The sequence below is a fragment of the Siniperca chuatsi genome, linkage group LG14 (assembly GCF_020085105.1).
Source record: "Siniperca chuatsi isolate FFG_IHB_CAS linkage group LG14, ASM2008510v1, whole genome shotgun sequence".
NCBI lineage: Eukaryota > Metazoa > Chordata > Actinopteri > Centrarchiformes > Sinipercidae > Siniperca > Siniperca chuatsi.
This window is the reverse complement of record NC_058055.1, coordinates 24,070,336-24,085,932: the sequence shown is the minus strand read 5'-3', so window position 1 is coordinate 24,085,932 and position 15,597 is coordinate 24,070,336. Positions and strand designations below refer to the sequence as shown.

Genomic DNA, 15,597 nt, shown 5'->3' with positions numbered 1-15,597 from the left:
TATGATACTTTTTTTTTTTTACTTTCTGTTTTCTAACTGAAAACGATCTTAAAAACTTGTGATGTGCTATTTTGACAATTAATTTAAAAGATTATCAATGAAAAAAAGTAATGTCCTTCTTCCCCTAGTACTAGGACTGAATACAGGGAATTTAAATCCCAGTATGTGCCGGGAATTCCTGCCAAAATCTGGTCCTTTTTCTTGGGAAAAATAACTGCAGGATCCCCAGATTTTTAGCATGCGTGTCTACGTGCAATGGTGTGGTCTTGTATACTAAAACTAAGACGACTTCTCCAAACCTCATGATAACTCCCACGCAATTGTCGTAGTCTGACCTTAAATTGCTGTTATTTCAGTTATCTTGATCCTGCAGCAATTTCTTCCTAATACTTGTCATGCTAGAACAGCAGTTTACAGTTCAAAATAATGTGCTGCATGTGATGGATTTTCCTTCCCTGCCGCTGCACACAGTAATAAACTCAAATCAGCCCTCTAAAGATGGTCAGATGTTCCCACAGAACTGCTCAGAGGATATGCTGAAAAACAAAGGATCAAATGATTCTGTATGGTTGACATTTTGTTTTTTTCCCCCAAATTGATGTTGTCCTAGAAATATTACTGTAACCACATAAACACATGAATAAATATGAAAAAATACAATCAGAAAATTAGGACAACAGTAAATGCCATCAATCATCAGCATCTCTGATGTTAAAATCTAACTTTGTTTATGACGAGAAATCCTGGGAAAAGTGATGTATTCCCAGGAAGTAATCACCTTAAAATTCCAGGAAAACCTTCAATCCTACCACGTGCTGTATAAATTTAATGTCCTGTCATAACCATTAAATGGTTTGGACCATATTTAACCACAGCAGTATATTTAAAGTATTAAAACTTCTCTGAAAATGCCTCGGTGATGCACCTCTTGCTGCAGCAGGTTCCACTCGCTGTCGCTGACCAGTCTGTAGCCTGCAGCCGGTAAATAGGCGGTGTCGGTGGCGTGTGAGATGCTTGACAGCAGCGACGCCGTCTCCTCCTGCTCAGGCGTCATGGCTTTGATGGCCTTCTCCTGGTCTTTAGTCAGCAGGAAATGACTCCCCGTCAGCTTGATGGAGCTGATGGACGAAGTTTCACCAAAACTACTGTCTGTCACCCCGCAGTCGGCCCCCACCAAGGGCCCAAAGTCAGACTCGTCCAAGTGGCTGGCCGACTTGGCTTTGTGGTTGTGGCCGCCAAGGCCCTGCTGGACAGACAGCGAGGAACCGAGGCTGTCTGTTGACTGAGCTCTCCGCAGGTTGTCCTTGTAGGGGTCCATGGGGCTCACTCCTACCACATCAGTGTCTAAGGAGTGCATAGAGCCGTGGGCGCTGTGGTTGGCATGGGGCTGAAAGAGAGCAAATAAGTGTCCTGAGAAATTTGTACATAAGGTGTTTCTATAATGCCAGGAAAGAAAACATCGACAAAAGAAATTGTCATTGCTGTTTCATATTTCATTAACGCTGAAGATGAGACGAATAAAAAGCAAATGGGATGTTTTTAAAAGCTGGACAGACACTGTACGTTTTTTTTTATTAACTAATGACAAGATACATATTCCGACCAATATTTTTGAACTGTTCCACCAATTTACATGCGCCAAGAAAATCAGCAATACGCCAACAAAAGCAGGGAAGAAGACGGCAAATAATTAAACATGGATGTAAACAATGCAAGTTTACAAATGTTCAAAAAATAGGCTTTGAAAATGTTTCATGAGGAAGGAAATACATTCAACACTTTTTTAGGTTCTGGTGAGAAACACTGAATGTAAACATAACTTTTGTTTGTTTACAAGAAATTCCACAGGGCACCTTTAATCGGCCCTTCTGCACAGGCAAAATGTGTGACTTCTACTGTATTCTCACACTGTATGGATCAATCAACCAGTCACAACATGGGCGCTCACACTTAACGTATTTTGTCCACTGACAATTCCCATAAATTTCTATTCAAATAGACAAACGTGTCCTCAACAATGCTGACCAAAAGAGAAAGGCCGCATCTACTATGAACAGAAGTAAGACAAATATGGAGCCTCAGATGGCTGAAATACGCAGACATTATGGTGTCCAAGTTAAGTTTTATTTCTATCACAGCACAGTCTCAGTCAAGACTATGGCAGCCACAACATGTAAAATACTACTTTAATATTAAAACCATCTCAGTTTAACGGGTCTGTAATGTGTGTGACCTTTCTGGGAAATCCTGGTAAACATATATTTTACAGGTAACAAGATTCCAGGATGTCTGAAGCATTTCTTTAAATAATAAAATAATTTGTCACACTGAGTGTACCAAGATTATACAAATTAGACATTTTATTATTTTAAACTTAACTAGAACTAACTACGCTTCAATCTCAAGCTGCCTTTCCCATCCAAAAAATCTGTGTATGAAATGCCAGATAGTGTAGACAAATAAGCAAATAAAAAAATCTTTAAGGTAGAGTTAAAAGTCACAAAAATATATATTTCAAATCATCACTGGTTTGTAACACCAAGCTGTTTTCACCAGTTACAGCAGCGTCGGTTTATGACCGCTAGAAACACAATACACAAGGACAAAAGTGAAGGTGCCACGTTGCCTGTTTGAAGATCCCATTACTCAAAGCGAATATAATATGACGTAAGACGACAATAGCCTGCTCTGTTCTCCCCCCGAGGGACATATCGCATTACAGGATGCTCGTACCTCCTCGACGCTCAGCCCGAGGAATAAATCCTCCAAAGGCTCGGTGTTGTCTCCCGCATCCTCCTCGTGCAGCTCCTTCACTTGGCTCAGCCTCTCTTTTTCATCCTCCTCCTTGGATGGAGGAAAAAAAAAAAAAAAACGTTTTAAATTTTAGTCTGTCACCGAATTGTTCCATCTACTAAATTTAGACTAAGTGGCCACTTTATTAGGTAAACCTGTAAAAACGAATGCAATCCAATACAACAACTCAGCCATAAATTCTACCTTTACAATAGATAGTAGTTCAGTTTTGATTCACATTGTCAGAGAGGTATTAATTTAACTATATGTTTATTACTGAGGCTGTAGTTTGCCGTGGTGTTGGACTGGACAACATTATACTGATCAGCCCTTCAAGTCAGCGTTCAGGTGAGGTTCTTCCCAACATGCAGCTGACCCCATCAACAAGGCCACTGACACGGACTCTAATCAACCCCACGGACACTGCACGTTACGTTAACATAAAGTCCAATTTGACGCATTACATTAACGCACATTTTTGCAAATCTCTAGGTTTTCTTTTTTCTTTATACTGTGAACATTTGCACATTCTTTAGTAAATATTTTGCACATTCCATCCTCTTCATTATAAACACTTTAAGGCTCTTCATTTTATAATATATATGAAGAGTTAATTTGCAAAAACAGACCTGTTTTTTTTAATTTTCCTAAATTATGTTTTTTTCAATATCAATCAAACTGGTGTTAGTTTATTCATTTTAAGAATGGCATTTATCTGTTTTTGCAAATTAACTCTTTATATATTTTAATTGTAAATATTTATGTATTATGTATATTTATGACTTTTGACTTTTACAGTACTTGTTTTCCTTTCTCTTACTTTGTTTATTTTGACAGCTATACACCACAACACCAAGGCAAATTCCTTGTATGTGAAAACCTACTTGGCAATAAACTCGTTTCTGAATCTAACAAAACAAAATCCTCTGCCTCAGCATCTGTTTCTGCCCATTCATCTCACCTCTGGGTGACCTTTCCTCCCTTCCAATCCCACAGCAGCTCGATTTGTTAATTTTATTATTGCTAAAAAGATTACATGTCTCAGTTGGAAAGATTAAACTAAATTATCTGTCAAACCACTCAATCTGCTGACTGAACACTGAAAAAACACATTTCCATGAACTATAAAAATCTCCCTTTTTAAAGTTGCTTGAGAGCAGATCTCTTATCACAAGTGTTGCAACACTGAGACAACAACGTGCGAGTGTGCGTGTACCTGGTCTTTCTTCTTTATCTCCTCCACCTGGCGGAGCTGTTCTGACGACAGCACGCTCTCTATCCTCTGCATGTCCCTCATGAGGAGGCGTTGGGACTCCAGGAACTGGTCGTTGGCTCTCTGCCACGTGTGTTTCAGCTGGTTGTGCTGCTGCCGCTCCAACTCCAGCTTGTGACACACTGAGACACCAAACAGGTGAGGTGAAAGACAGAGGAAAGGTAGAGGCTGTTTTATTATATGTTTGCGTGCCAGAAACAGTAACACAACACTGCATGTAAATGTGTCTACAGGGGCCAGCTCACCCACACACACATATACAGTAAGTCATATTTCACAGTGACTTTTGATTTGTGTTCCTTTAATAATGTAAATAACTCTGAGTTAGCGTTTTATCTTACCGATCTTTATCACTAATGAAGGATCTCAGATCTGAACGAGACAGTGCTGCTGTATTTCTCTATCTATCAGCTCTCTCTGAAGCCTTCCCCTCTCATCAACCTGTGCAGCGATCTTATAATAAGGATACCGTGGATGTACTTAAAATCGACCCTTGAGCTGCCAGTAAAAACACTTCAGATAGCAGCCAAGTCAGTGAGACCGCGGACAGTGGAGCATGCGTCTATATGGAGCTGGTGTAGGCAGCAGCATTAGTTAAAAGGGAAGTGTTTGTGTCCTGAGAAATCAACAACTAAAAAATGGTCACATCCATAGTAAGAAACACTTCACAAATAATTGTTCTGACAACTCTACCTGTATCCAACCTGTTATATTTTCTTCTATTTATTAAAAGCATAACTACGTACCATCGTGGAGCTCTTTCCGTAGTTTCTCTGCATCTTCCTGCAGAACAGACTTCTGAGTGTTCAACACGGCCACATACATCTCCAGGTCTGTACGACACGACTTCTCAGCCTCAAGAACGTGATTGAGCTCCTTGACCTGTAAAAGAAAATGAGAAACTTGCAACTCTGGTTTATTTGCTTTCAAGCTTAAAATTTCTTTTAGAAACTTCTGTATGCAGGAGTTAACTGTTTACTCTGTGGTGAACAAAGGGGCGAGACAACTTGAAGCAGTATTATTTGATATTTTGCCCACTTGGGGGCAGCGGAAAAAGCTGTAAACACAACATTGACATATATAAAGATGTTGTGGCAAACAGTTGCCTATTTACACACCAAGCAGACACGGAGCAACATTAGCATCTATTTAGAGTCATGATTTTGGCCACCTGATGAATGTAAGTCCGATATTCACTCCTTTTAACTCTGTTTCTGGTCTCCACCAACTCTTGAGGGAAATATCTGGCACTTTAGCTGCTAAATGCTCCACTTTCTTCACCAACTAGTCTCTAACTGTGTCTGTCTGCTGTGCAGGTAGCATACAATGTTTTTCTAAGAGCTTTTTCTCTGAAAAAAAAGCTGCCTGCTGGAAACAGGGTTGGTGAGAGAGCTGAGACCGAGCCAAAACAGTAAAGTTGTGGGCTGTAAAACAAACCAAAAACAATGGAGCTGAAATGCGCTAAAGGGCCAACTGCAGATTCTGATAATGCTCTGTGGTTTTAACACTACAAATGACCCTTTTCACACAGTCACGATCTATTGTTAATATAAAATATTGATTATTGCAGCTTTGAACTATATCAGAATGGATAGTAAACATAGACCTCAAAGTGATACTGCACCAAATGTGTTTTATGATTATCAAACACTTCCTCCCCTGCAGGCTTGAAAGGTGGCTGTTAAAAGTTCGTAAGAGCACAGAGGCAGCTTTAATTCATCTCAGTTATAATGGATTCCAGCAGTGACAAGTTTTCTCTGTGGCAATAAAATATCAAAACATCGATAGAAATCTTCTCCTCTGTCCATCTGTATGCTCATACTATAGTAATAGTAATATGGCTAAATGCACTGCATTGTAACCGACAAAGACAAGCCACAACCACCTATGAAAATGTTATCTATGAAAATTGCAACCGCCAACATTTAACAGTCACTTTTTACACCTACAACTGGAGTACTAAAATACATTTTAGGTTCAGCGTAACTTTCATTTTCTTTATTTTGTGCTTGTACTGAAATAAAATGCAAAACACTGTATGATAGTAATAATACTGTACTATAATACTCTAAAACTCTACTACAAGAGAAACAAAGATCTTTTTACTCAAAGACTTTCAAAGGGTTTCTGCAGGGTTCACCAAGTTAAATTTAAAAAAAAAAAATTAAGACCTTTTTATTACCTCATACAATTTAATATAATACCTGTTTCTCATCATAACAGCCAATGCATAAAAAGGTATACTGGAAAACCAGTAGGAGTGATAACACCTAGAATTATTCACAAATTATTCATAAATTTATATCACATTTTTGTCAGTACTTCCCAGTTGTACATACAACAATTTCTAATAATATAATTAATTAAAATATAACTTTTAATTATAACTAATTAAAACATACTGAATTAATCAAAAGGTACATTATATGTAAACTTTATGTAAGGTCTGCAATCACCTAGCAAAACATTTTTTAACCAAAATTATTACCTACAGCAGGAAAGAAAAAGTATTTAAGACCTCTGTAAATAAAATGTAGGCTTTCTTAATAACTTCTAAAAGCCTTTTTTGAGGAGAAAGAATTCAAGACCTGCAGATTCCCCGCTTTCAGATCAAATGAAGCGTAAAACAAAAATACATATACGTAAGATTGTTAATCTTTACTTTAAGTTCTGAATGCCTGATGCAGCAGAAAGGCTTTCTACTTCTAATATAATGAAATATTTTTAAATTGAATTTACTTAGAAAGGGCAGCTGCCATGCCCGGTCAATATCATGCCTGGTGAACATCATCTTAGCCTCTGATTTTCCCGGCTGAATCATTGATTTAGTGCCGACTAACCTTAGAGGCCTCCAGCTCCTTCACCCTGTCCTCGGCTGTAGTCAGCTTGGCTTTCAGGGCTGCGATCTCCTGCTCCATGGGCATCACCACTGAACGCAGCTTCTCTGCGTCCTCCTGGGCCTTTAAAGGGTTTTGCACTCCCTCATTAAAAGTGTATACATGCGTATAGCTACACGTTCTTTTATATGCTTCATTTCTTTTTACAGCTGCAAAAACATGATATAACACTTAGTCTGAAAACATTTTCCATCCAAACAAAAAGAGACTTGTACTGGTCTTTAAAAGTAATATGAAATCTTTACATGAAAATAAATCCGACTGATTCAAGGTGGGAAATTATCCCAAAAATCACGAAAGAGACAAAACTTAAAGGGCCTCTTTCAACTCTGCATCACTGAGTATGGCTGGGTGTGTTGTGTTGCACCTGTAACCAAACAGTGATGTCGCAGTGTCCTGGATTATACGTATACATAACTGCAGCAAGGTGAGAAGTTAAACTACTGGAGGGCAGCAAAAACAAGATTTTTAGGGGGTGTTAAGTTACTCTTTAAATACACAGGGGGGAAAATATTTGAATCCTGTCTCTTAATTGTTTAGTTACCTCTTGGTTTCTGTTAGATATGTATTAAAAAATCATTTTGAGTATCTAAAGATCAAAATCTCTCCCTTTTCTTAAAATATTTTACATGAGTCATCCTGATCTATAGAAACATTTTACTCTTCAGCTTCACAACAAAAAGCTCCATAAAAATTAATTTTCCAGAGTACAGTGCATGTTACAGCCTCATAAATACAGCTAGGGCTGCACGATATGATAAAAAAAAAGTATTATTTTGACAGATATTACGACTGCGATATAATTCACGATAACACAATATTCATTTTTACTGAAAAAACATGATGATGTGATATTTGTTGGGGTCTGTAAACAAACATGTTTTCTTACATCTGGAGAACAAGCTTTGTAGGCCAGGGCATCTCTGCAGCACTACGGTACTTCATTATAATGTTTTGTCACACCTTTATCAAAATATTGCAGTTTCTGCGATTTGGATATTGCACTCGGCCATATTGCGATTCGATAATATTTCGATTAATTGTGCAGCCCTACATACAGCAGACAAGATACAAGGAAATTAAGACAGAAAATTAAACCTACTTTTTTCATCTCGTCCTCCAGGTTCTCCTCCTCCTGGCCCTCGGTGAGGCGGCGTCTCAGCTCACCCAGTTCCCTCTCCACTGCCTCCCGGTACTGGTTCCACTGGGCTCGCTCCTGCTCCAGTCGCTGGTGGAACTGGACCTCATACTCACACACTGTTTCTGTGGGATGAGAGAGAGGAAACAAAAGGACATACATACAAAAAATTAATTTTGTCAAGCATTAAACCTTAGAAATCTGTTTTGTTTTTGTAAATCTCTAATTTACTGCATACTGCCATCAGAAACTGAGTTTCTGAGGTTTTCACTGCACTGTACATGTAAGAGCAGCTCAGTTTACCTTTCATGATGGCCTGCAGTGAGGCCACCTCCTCCTGCCACTGGCTTCGGACCTGGTCGATGGCTTCCTGCTTGGTGTTTTCCGACACGGTGGCCACTGCTTTGATGGTCTCTATCTCGGACTGGGCCTGAGACAGCTGGGCCTGGACGGAGCTCAGCTCAACCTGGGCGGCCTCCAGCGTTGCTGTCTGTCTCTTCAGCTCCTCTGGGGAGGGACAAGATGGATCAATGATGATATGAATGATAGAGGAGGAGGCAAATGTGCAAGAACAGAAAGGAGGGGAACCAGGAGAAGGGGGAAAGGCATACATGGGAGCCAAAAACTGGTGAGGGACAGAAAGCCACACAATGCTGCTGTATTGTGTTTTTGCATAGGTTTAGATGTTATGAGTATTTCAGATAGACTTCCTTCCTCATTATCTATCTGAGCTCTCCTGTTAATGATTTATCTAGCAAAGGAAGCTACAGTATGCACAATTCCAGTGAGCTCGCACCATTATGGGATCCTTACCTTCCTTGGACAGGTAGAGCTCTTTGAACTTGGCTCGCTTCTGGTTGAACTCGGCCTCCAGCTGCTGCTTGAGTTTGATGAACTCGGCCCTCTCCTGCTCCAGAGCTGCCACTCGCTGCTGGAGCACCTCTGGGTGACGAAGAAAAAAAGAAACACAACACACAAGGCTGTAATTAATCAACTGTAGATTACATATAGTTAGAAACAGAAACCCTCAAATTAAAGAGCAAAATCAACTTCCATTCATTATATCACTTCAGTTGCATTGTATTATACTAAGTGAGTGGGACCCAGAAAAATAAAACCAAACAGGTTGAAAATAACAATAAACAATCAGTAAATAATAATAAAAGTTAGTAGCAAGAAATTAATCAGAAGATTTTCAACAATTTAGTAATTTTTCAAGCACGTATGCCAAATATGGACGGGTTCCAGCTTTTCAAATGTGAGGATCTGCTGCTGTTCTTTGTCATCTATGGTAGGAAACTTTATCTTGGGGTATTATATTATTTTTTGGACAAAATAAGACATTTGAAGATGTAAGCTTGGGCTCTGGGAAATTGTGACGGGCATTTTTCACCACTGTCTGACATTTTATAGTCCAAACAATTAATCAAGAAAATAATCGCCAGATTAATCGATGATGGAAATAACTGTTATTTGCAGCCATTATTTTTTTGTACTTGATAAAAAGCTAGGTGATATATCGATACTTAGCAGTAATGCTTCCTTTTGGGGGGTCTCATATCATAAAATCAATACTGAGATATGAGATTAGACATCATCCTGGATTATCATAGTATTGTTATATACATTAGATTAGATGTTGTATTGTCCTGTTCTTAAAGGCTAACAAACAAGACAAACTATTAGAGCTAAGTCTGCAGAAAACATAATTTTCTGAGGCAGACATTTATAAATTTTTTCTGCTTTTCTCTGCTGTTAATCATCTCACAACCCCTGAGATCTAACTTGTGACCCCTTGGAGGAGTACCGATCCCCAGCAGGTTGGGAACCACAGCATCAGACTGTCCTAGCCAAGTTAAATAAACTGCTAGGCCAAACATATCCACTATTACTAATAAACATCCCTCTAAAGCACCAAATGTAATTTAAAAACATTGCTGTATTGTAATATTGAGGTGCTCAGTCAAAAAAATATCTATCAACCACTTTGTTTTGACATCTAGACAGGCTTTAGACTTTTCCTTTATTTCACACTGACCCCTCAAGAAGGTGTATGAACATAGTTAACATTAAAAAACCCCAAAAGAAATAGGTATAAAGTATGTGAACAGCAACACTTGTTGCCCAGTAACAGGGACATACAGTACAATAAAGAAAATAAATCATAGATACATAAATAATCAAATATACAAATAAGCAAAAAAGCACACTCGCACACTAACAATTCAAAAGTTACCTAAAGGTAGCCATTATTATTTTAACAAACTTAGCGAGACTGGTTAACTCTTTGATGTTCTTGGTGTTGAATTATTTTTCAAATGTGGATTTATCCTGTAGTATTGTTTAAAGTATGTTTCTTGCATCGTACAAGCAAAGACAAACTAATATATAATAACACTTGTCACCTTGATCTCCCATTAAACATAAAGTACACAGGCACATTCTTTGTTAAGTCCATACTTTTGTGATTTTGGACTACAATCTATAGACTTTCAGGACCATTCAAGCATATGGAAGCCCAGCTAGTCACACAATATCATTTGCAATTATCAGTGCATATCAAGCGACTTATTAGTCTTCCCAAACAAATACTTTTAGATAAAATCATTTGTCACTTAGCATAAAGCATTTTAGAACTATTTATTCTATGGCACAATTTTGTTTTTCTTCTATTAATCCAAAGCCTAAACTGATGGACAAAAGTCTTCCAAACTGGCTTGAAGTCACAGGGCTTTCCTACATCTATTTAAAAAACCAGCGGACCGAGGAGAGAGAAGATGATATCCTCAAAACACACACAGACGAATGGAAACATTTACTAGCACAAGCAGCAGAGAGGTTCAATACAACTCCGCCACAATCATGTGATAGCTGAACAAACTCTTAAGCAGAAATTCCATCACCACGTAAGCTTAACACATATTCTCATGGATTCTTGGTTAATTTTAGCATACAGTATGTTAAGCCCTTTTGCAACTTACTTTAACTCAAAACACAGGCATGCTTTACTTATGTGGTTTTAAAGTAATGGCTACCCAAACAAACTTTTGTTGACTTATCACACTGTCTGTCTTGGCATGAAAAACGCAGTCATTCAGATTAGGAATCCACAAAGATCACATGAATCTCTATGTAAACAAAGCCAGCCATTTACCAGCAAACAATCAACACCAATTCACCTAAAATGCAAATATGGACGAAGCTCAATGTCACTCCACTTTCCAGCCGTCATACACAAATGTGGCAACACCTACAATCAGTATGCTGAATTAACAATGAACAAACCAAACAAAAGTAGCCTGGGAAACAAAAGTACAAGTAAAGAAGCTTTAGAGATAATTAGAGAACATTACATATAAAATGGTCAATGTAGACACTTTAGTGGAAATACTGTTTTCAAGACCTGACTTTACCTCTGAGCATTTGTAGTATAATGTGCAATAAAGAAAACTATGCAAAACTGCGTGCTATAAGCCTATCACTTACTGACATTATCACCCGATAACTTTTTATTATTTTATGGTTAGTTTTACACCACTCACACAGAACGGCACAAGTATTTATTGATAAAATTGACAGACAGATTTATCTATACATCAACAGTCACTATCTTTCAGATCATTTTACATACAGGGTTTAAACAAATCGATTTAGATACAGGATTTAATAAAATCAGCATCCGTCTTAAAAGCAGCTCTTGCCTCATCCTATAGAGCACTTACAGACGCAAACAACAAAGATCATTAAAAGATCAACAATCGAAAGCATCCTCCTAACCTGTATTACACTGTGCTAAAACCATTACAACACGCTCCATTTCCAAATATTGACTGAAACAGCCAAAAATCTATACAATTTTTCATTGCAGTTGTCTTCCTGTATTTAAGTAACAGGTGTTGATGTAAGGGATTGCAAAACATTATGCGGGTCAGGTGCTTTAGGTTTGTCAAGGTTTATGTGATTATACAACTCTGTACTAAATCACAGGTAACATTGACACTCTACTGGATGGGGCTCACTCAGATGATCAAATGGAGGAATTGTACATGGCATCAATATGTTTTGCAACCCCTGACACTAACAAACAAAGAGTGACTGCCAGAGGGTGCTTTCTAATGCTTGTAGCAGTCCTGAAAAAGCCACCAATAAATCACATTATTTTGTGGTTCTCTCATGTTTCCGAAGCAGTGAAAATGCAGGATGAAACTGGGACCTTCATTTAGTCCCACTGATGCATATGGAAAGATCTTTGCTGCTGAAGGCATTGGATGTAAAGCTAGATATTAGTGTGCTACGTGAGACCTACTTACAAAATAATACTTCTTATACATCCTACACTTATGCTTACTGCCACCAAAACTTCCACACCTGCTTATATCAGCTATATTTACGGGTACAAATTGTAGCAGTGATTGATGACTAACCTAGAAGTTGTTGTCTGGTAAAATCCTACAAGATTAAATTTGCACTCACTTAAAGCTACAGCCTAGACACCCTGCAGGACCTCAGGATGGTACCTGGACCCTTGTTTGAGAATCAGAGGCAGAAACCTCCTGCAGGATCAACCTCCTGTATTGTGGTCCAACCCCCGAGTGTGCAGGCCGTGCACTGGACATTGTAATGGACTGATAAGATCCATATGATCCATATTAAAGACTGACAAGGATGAGCCAAGCTAACAGAGGCCAGTGCCGACCTTTAGATCAAATTAGTCAGACTAGCTGAAGCTACTAGCTAACTAAGCTAGGTTGTAGTACGAATAGTAGAGAAAACGTTAGCTTGGTTATATTAGGATGCAATAACACACATAGCTCATATTCAGCAATATAAAGCTTTAGTAACTTCCCGCAAATTAGTTCAAGTCGATATTCGTAAATGCACCAACTGCGTAGTGTTAAATATCCAATATAAGCCAGTGACACGTCGCCCTGATGATGCTAACTAGCTAATGTTGTCAAGGATGCAGAGGCCGCTTGCTTCGGTGCTCCCAGCCCTCAACACTCCCACCACAAAACTCCGCAAATACAAGAAATTTACCGTCATGTTGGGACGACAGAGGGGGTTCCGAGGCCTGCTCGGCCATGGTTTCCCGAGGGGGGCTTGATGCAATTACCAGGAAAGTGTGATAAGCGCTAGGAGTATCCAAGAAAACAGGCTAACATCACAACCAGTGTTAAGCTAGCGAGGGGAAAGAGCGCGCTTTCCGGTTGAACTTTCAAAATAAAATCCACACCGTCACGCCTGTTTTTAGTCGTCACGTGTACCAATATAAAAAAAGAGCATGACAAATAATTAAACTTTGATGACCATTTTAGAGTCAATACTAACGTTGTGTAGGCACGTCGTAATAAGGTCACAATTTATAATTTTTCATTTATCAAGTATTTTGAGGGCAAACTGCATATTTCCTGAAACACATTTACTAAATTTAGCTAATTTGGATAATTCCGATGTCACCTTTCAAAATAAAAGCAATTTCCACTGAATTTTTTTTTTTTTAGAGAACACATTCAAATTTAAATTTAAGAAACAGAAACAGTAAACATAACAGATTTTTTAAAAGGTATCTGAACAAGAAAACACCTTTTTATCTAATCCCTAAATAATATAAGGTGGTAAAAACCACTGTAAAATATTACTAACTAAAGAGGAACTGAAAATATAGAGGTTTGGTCATGAATGTAATGTTCTGTTCTGGCTTTAATGTAAACTGTCACAAGACGCTGACAAAATCGGTTATACTGTGGTTAGAGTAGGCTATCATCTCCCACAAAAGCATCACAAATTCTCTCAGACCATACTTCGAGTCCTCACAAAGATGTATACAATTGATATGATTGTCTGACTCTCCCACACACACACACACACACCCACACATGCTGTAGTCACTGGAGCATGGCAGAGCGTGGGGAGGGGATTATTTGGTTAACTAAGAAAATTAGAAACAGTCATGCAAATACATGATGACCCTAGTCACATCTCACCATCCACTTTTATCATCTATTTACTGAGACGTCAACCCCACTTTAACCCAGCCGTGAAGCTATTAGCTGTTATCTGAAAAAGGTAAGGTACATTCTGGATCTGTATTTGGAAAGAAGAAGTTGATGTATGATAAAATAACATTTTGGACTTAAATGGATCCTAAAGATCCAGGTCTATTATCAAATCATTCAAAATAAACATCATCGTATTGTTATTCAAGCGACTAAAGGAGAAAAAGTAAAGATTGTTGCTAACACTTGTTACTGAAGGAAATAAGTCAACACTTTAATGTGCATCCATGTGTTAAAAAATATCACAATATCCAGCAAGACTTGATTCTGAATCATCAGTATTTGTCAGACTTTTTTTTTGCTGTATTTTTACTGCAGTTTGGCAGGAAGCTGTTGCAAAGAAAGGATATGTGGCATGCAGATAAACAAAAAAAACACAGCATTTATATCTTTCTGTTCATAAAGATAAGGGAACATAAATATGTCTTTCTAGCTGGCATAAGCAGTTCTTTGAAAACCTTCCCCTTTCAAGTTCATGTCATGTACTGGCACACAGATACCTCAGCTGAGAACAAAAGCTATCACATTTATGTGATTGTTGCAACAGCGCAGGAGGTGGACTGAAAAAAGTCCCTAGAGGTTGTCAAGAGGCTTGTTTGATTCTCAGAATGCTAAAGTAAATACCAAAATAACCTTAAGAGTTAGTCGACTCAGAAAAAGCGGAAGTGGTGTATGGTCTTCTTTCCGATCCCACTTTGCTGTATACTGAAAAGCAGCAGCTCAGATGTAGCTTCTTGTTGTGAAGTGTGAGTTTTTGACTTTAATGTGATTTTTTTCCCCCCCTCTTTCTTCTTACGGGATGTCTAGCAAAGTGCTCATGGATCTTTTGCGCAATTACATCTGGTTATGGGTGATAATTGGGATGATTTTTGTGAGTGTGGTGATCAGCCTCATCTTCCTTCTCATCAATAAGTGCATATCCAGAGGAGGTAGGTTGAATCTCTGCTCAACGTATCTCAGATGTTATTGGAAGTGGAAAAAATTTGCATGTCAAAACTAAAATGTATACAGTGCTTCTTTTTCCTGTTCTTTCGCACACTTCTTCTTTTCCTCTTATTATAACAGAAGTGCTACCAGCTGATGATATTAAGAAAAGCCAAGTGGCAAAACATTGTTTTGTTTGTAACAAATGTTTAATACATACAGAGTTTGAGTGAGTGTGTGACCAATTATTTTCCTTTTTACCTACTTATACAGCCTGTGATTAGCACCTCAGCTGGGCCTGTGTTAACAGAATTATTCAGAAATAATCCAGGCAGTGTGGATGTTTCTTTGAAACAGCATTTAGACCATCACATAGGGAAATAAAATGTACAGAAAATGTTTAAAATATTTTTTATGTGGAATCATGACCTCGGAATTTCTAAAACCCTGGCCGTGCATGACTTCACACCATTAGCCAGTATTTTATGCTACCCTTTAAAACGCCATCAGGACAAA

General features: G+C 38.3%; 1 protein-coding gene across 2 annotated transcripts in view; it reads right to left on the bottom strand.

Moving 5' to 3' along the window:
- rabep1 (rabaptin, RAB GTPase binding effector protein 1) overlaps nt 1-13,307 on the bottom strand; it is a 35,190-nt gene extending 21,883 nt beyond the window's left edge. For both annotated transcript variants that reach the window (XM_044221416.1, XM_044221417.1), the window contains exons 1-9: nt 13,139-13,307; nt 8,915-9,043; nt 8,405-8,608; nt 8,066-8,226; nt 6,907-7,026; nt 4,813-4,948; nt 4,010-4,188; nt 2,734-2,844; nt 926-1,387 (exon numbers count right to left, since the gene is read on the bottom strand). In XM_044221416.1, coding sequence (XP_044077351.1) covers nt 926-1,387; nt 2,734-2,844; nt 4,010-4,188; nt 4,813-4,948; nt 6,907-7,026; nt 8,066-8,226; nt 8,405-8,608; nt 8,915-9,043; nt 13,139-13,184 — 1,548 coding nt within the window. In that variant the 5' untranslated portion in view covers nt 13,185-13,307. The remainder of the gene's footprint in view (nt 1-925; nt 1,388-2,733; nt 2,845-4,009; nt 4,189-4,812; nt 4,949-6,906; nt 7,027-8,065; nt 8,227-8,404; nt 8,609-8,914; nt 9,044-13,138) is intronic.
- Between the last annotated feature and the right edge of the window lie 2,290 nt (nt 13,308-15,597).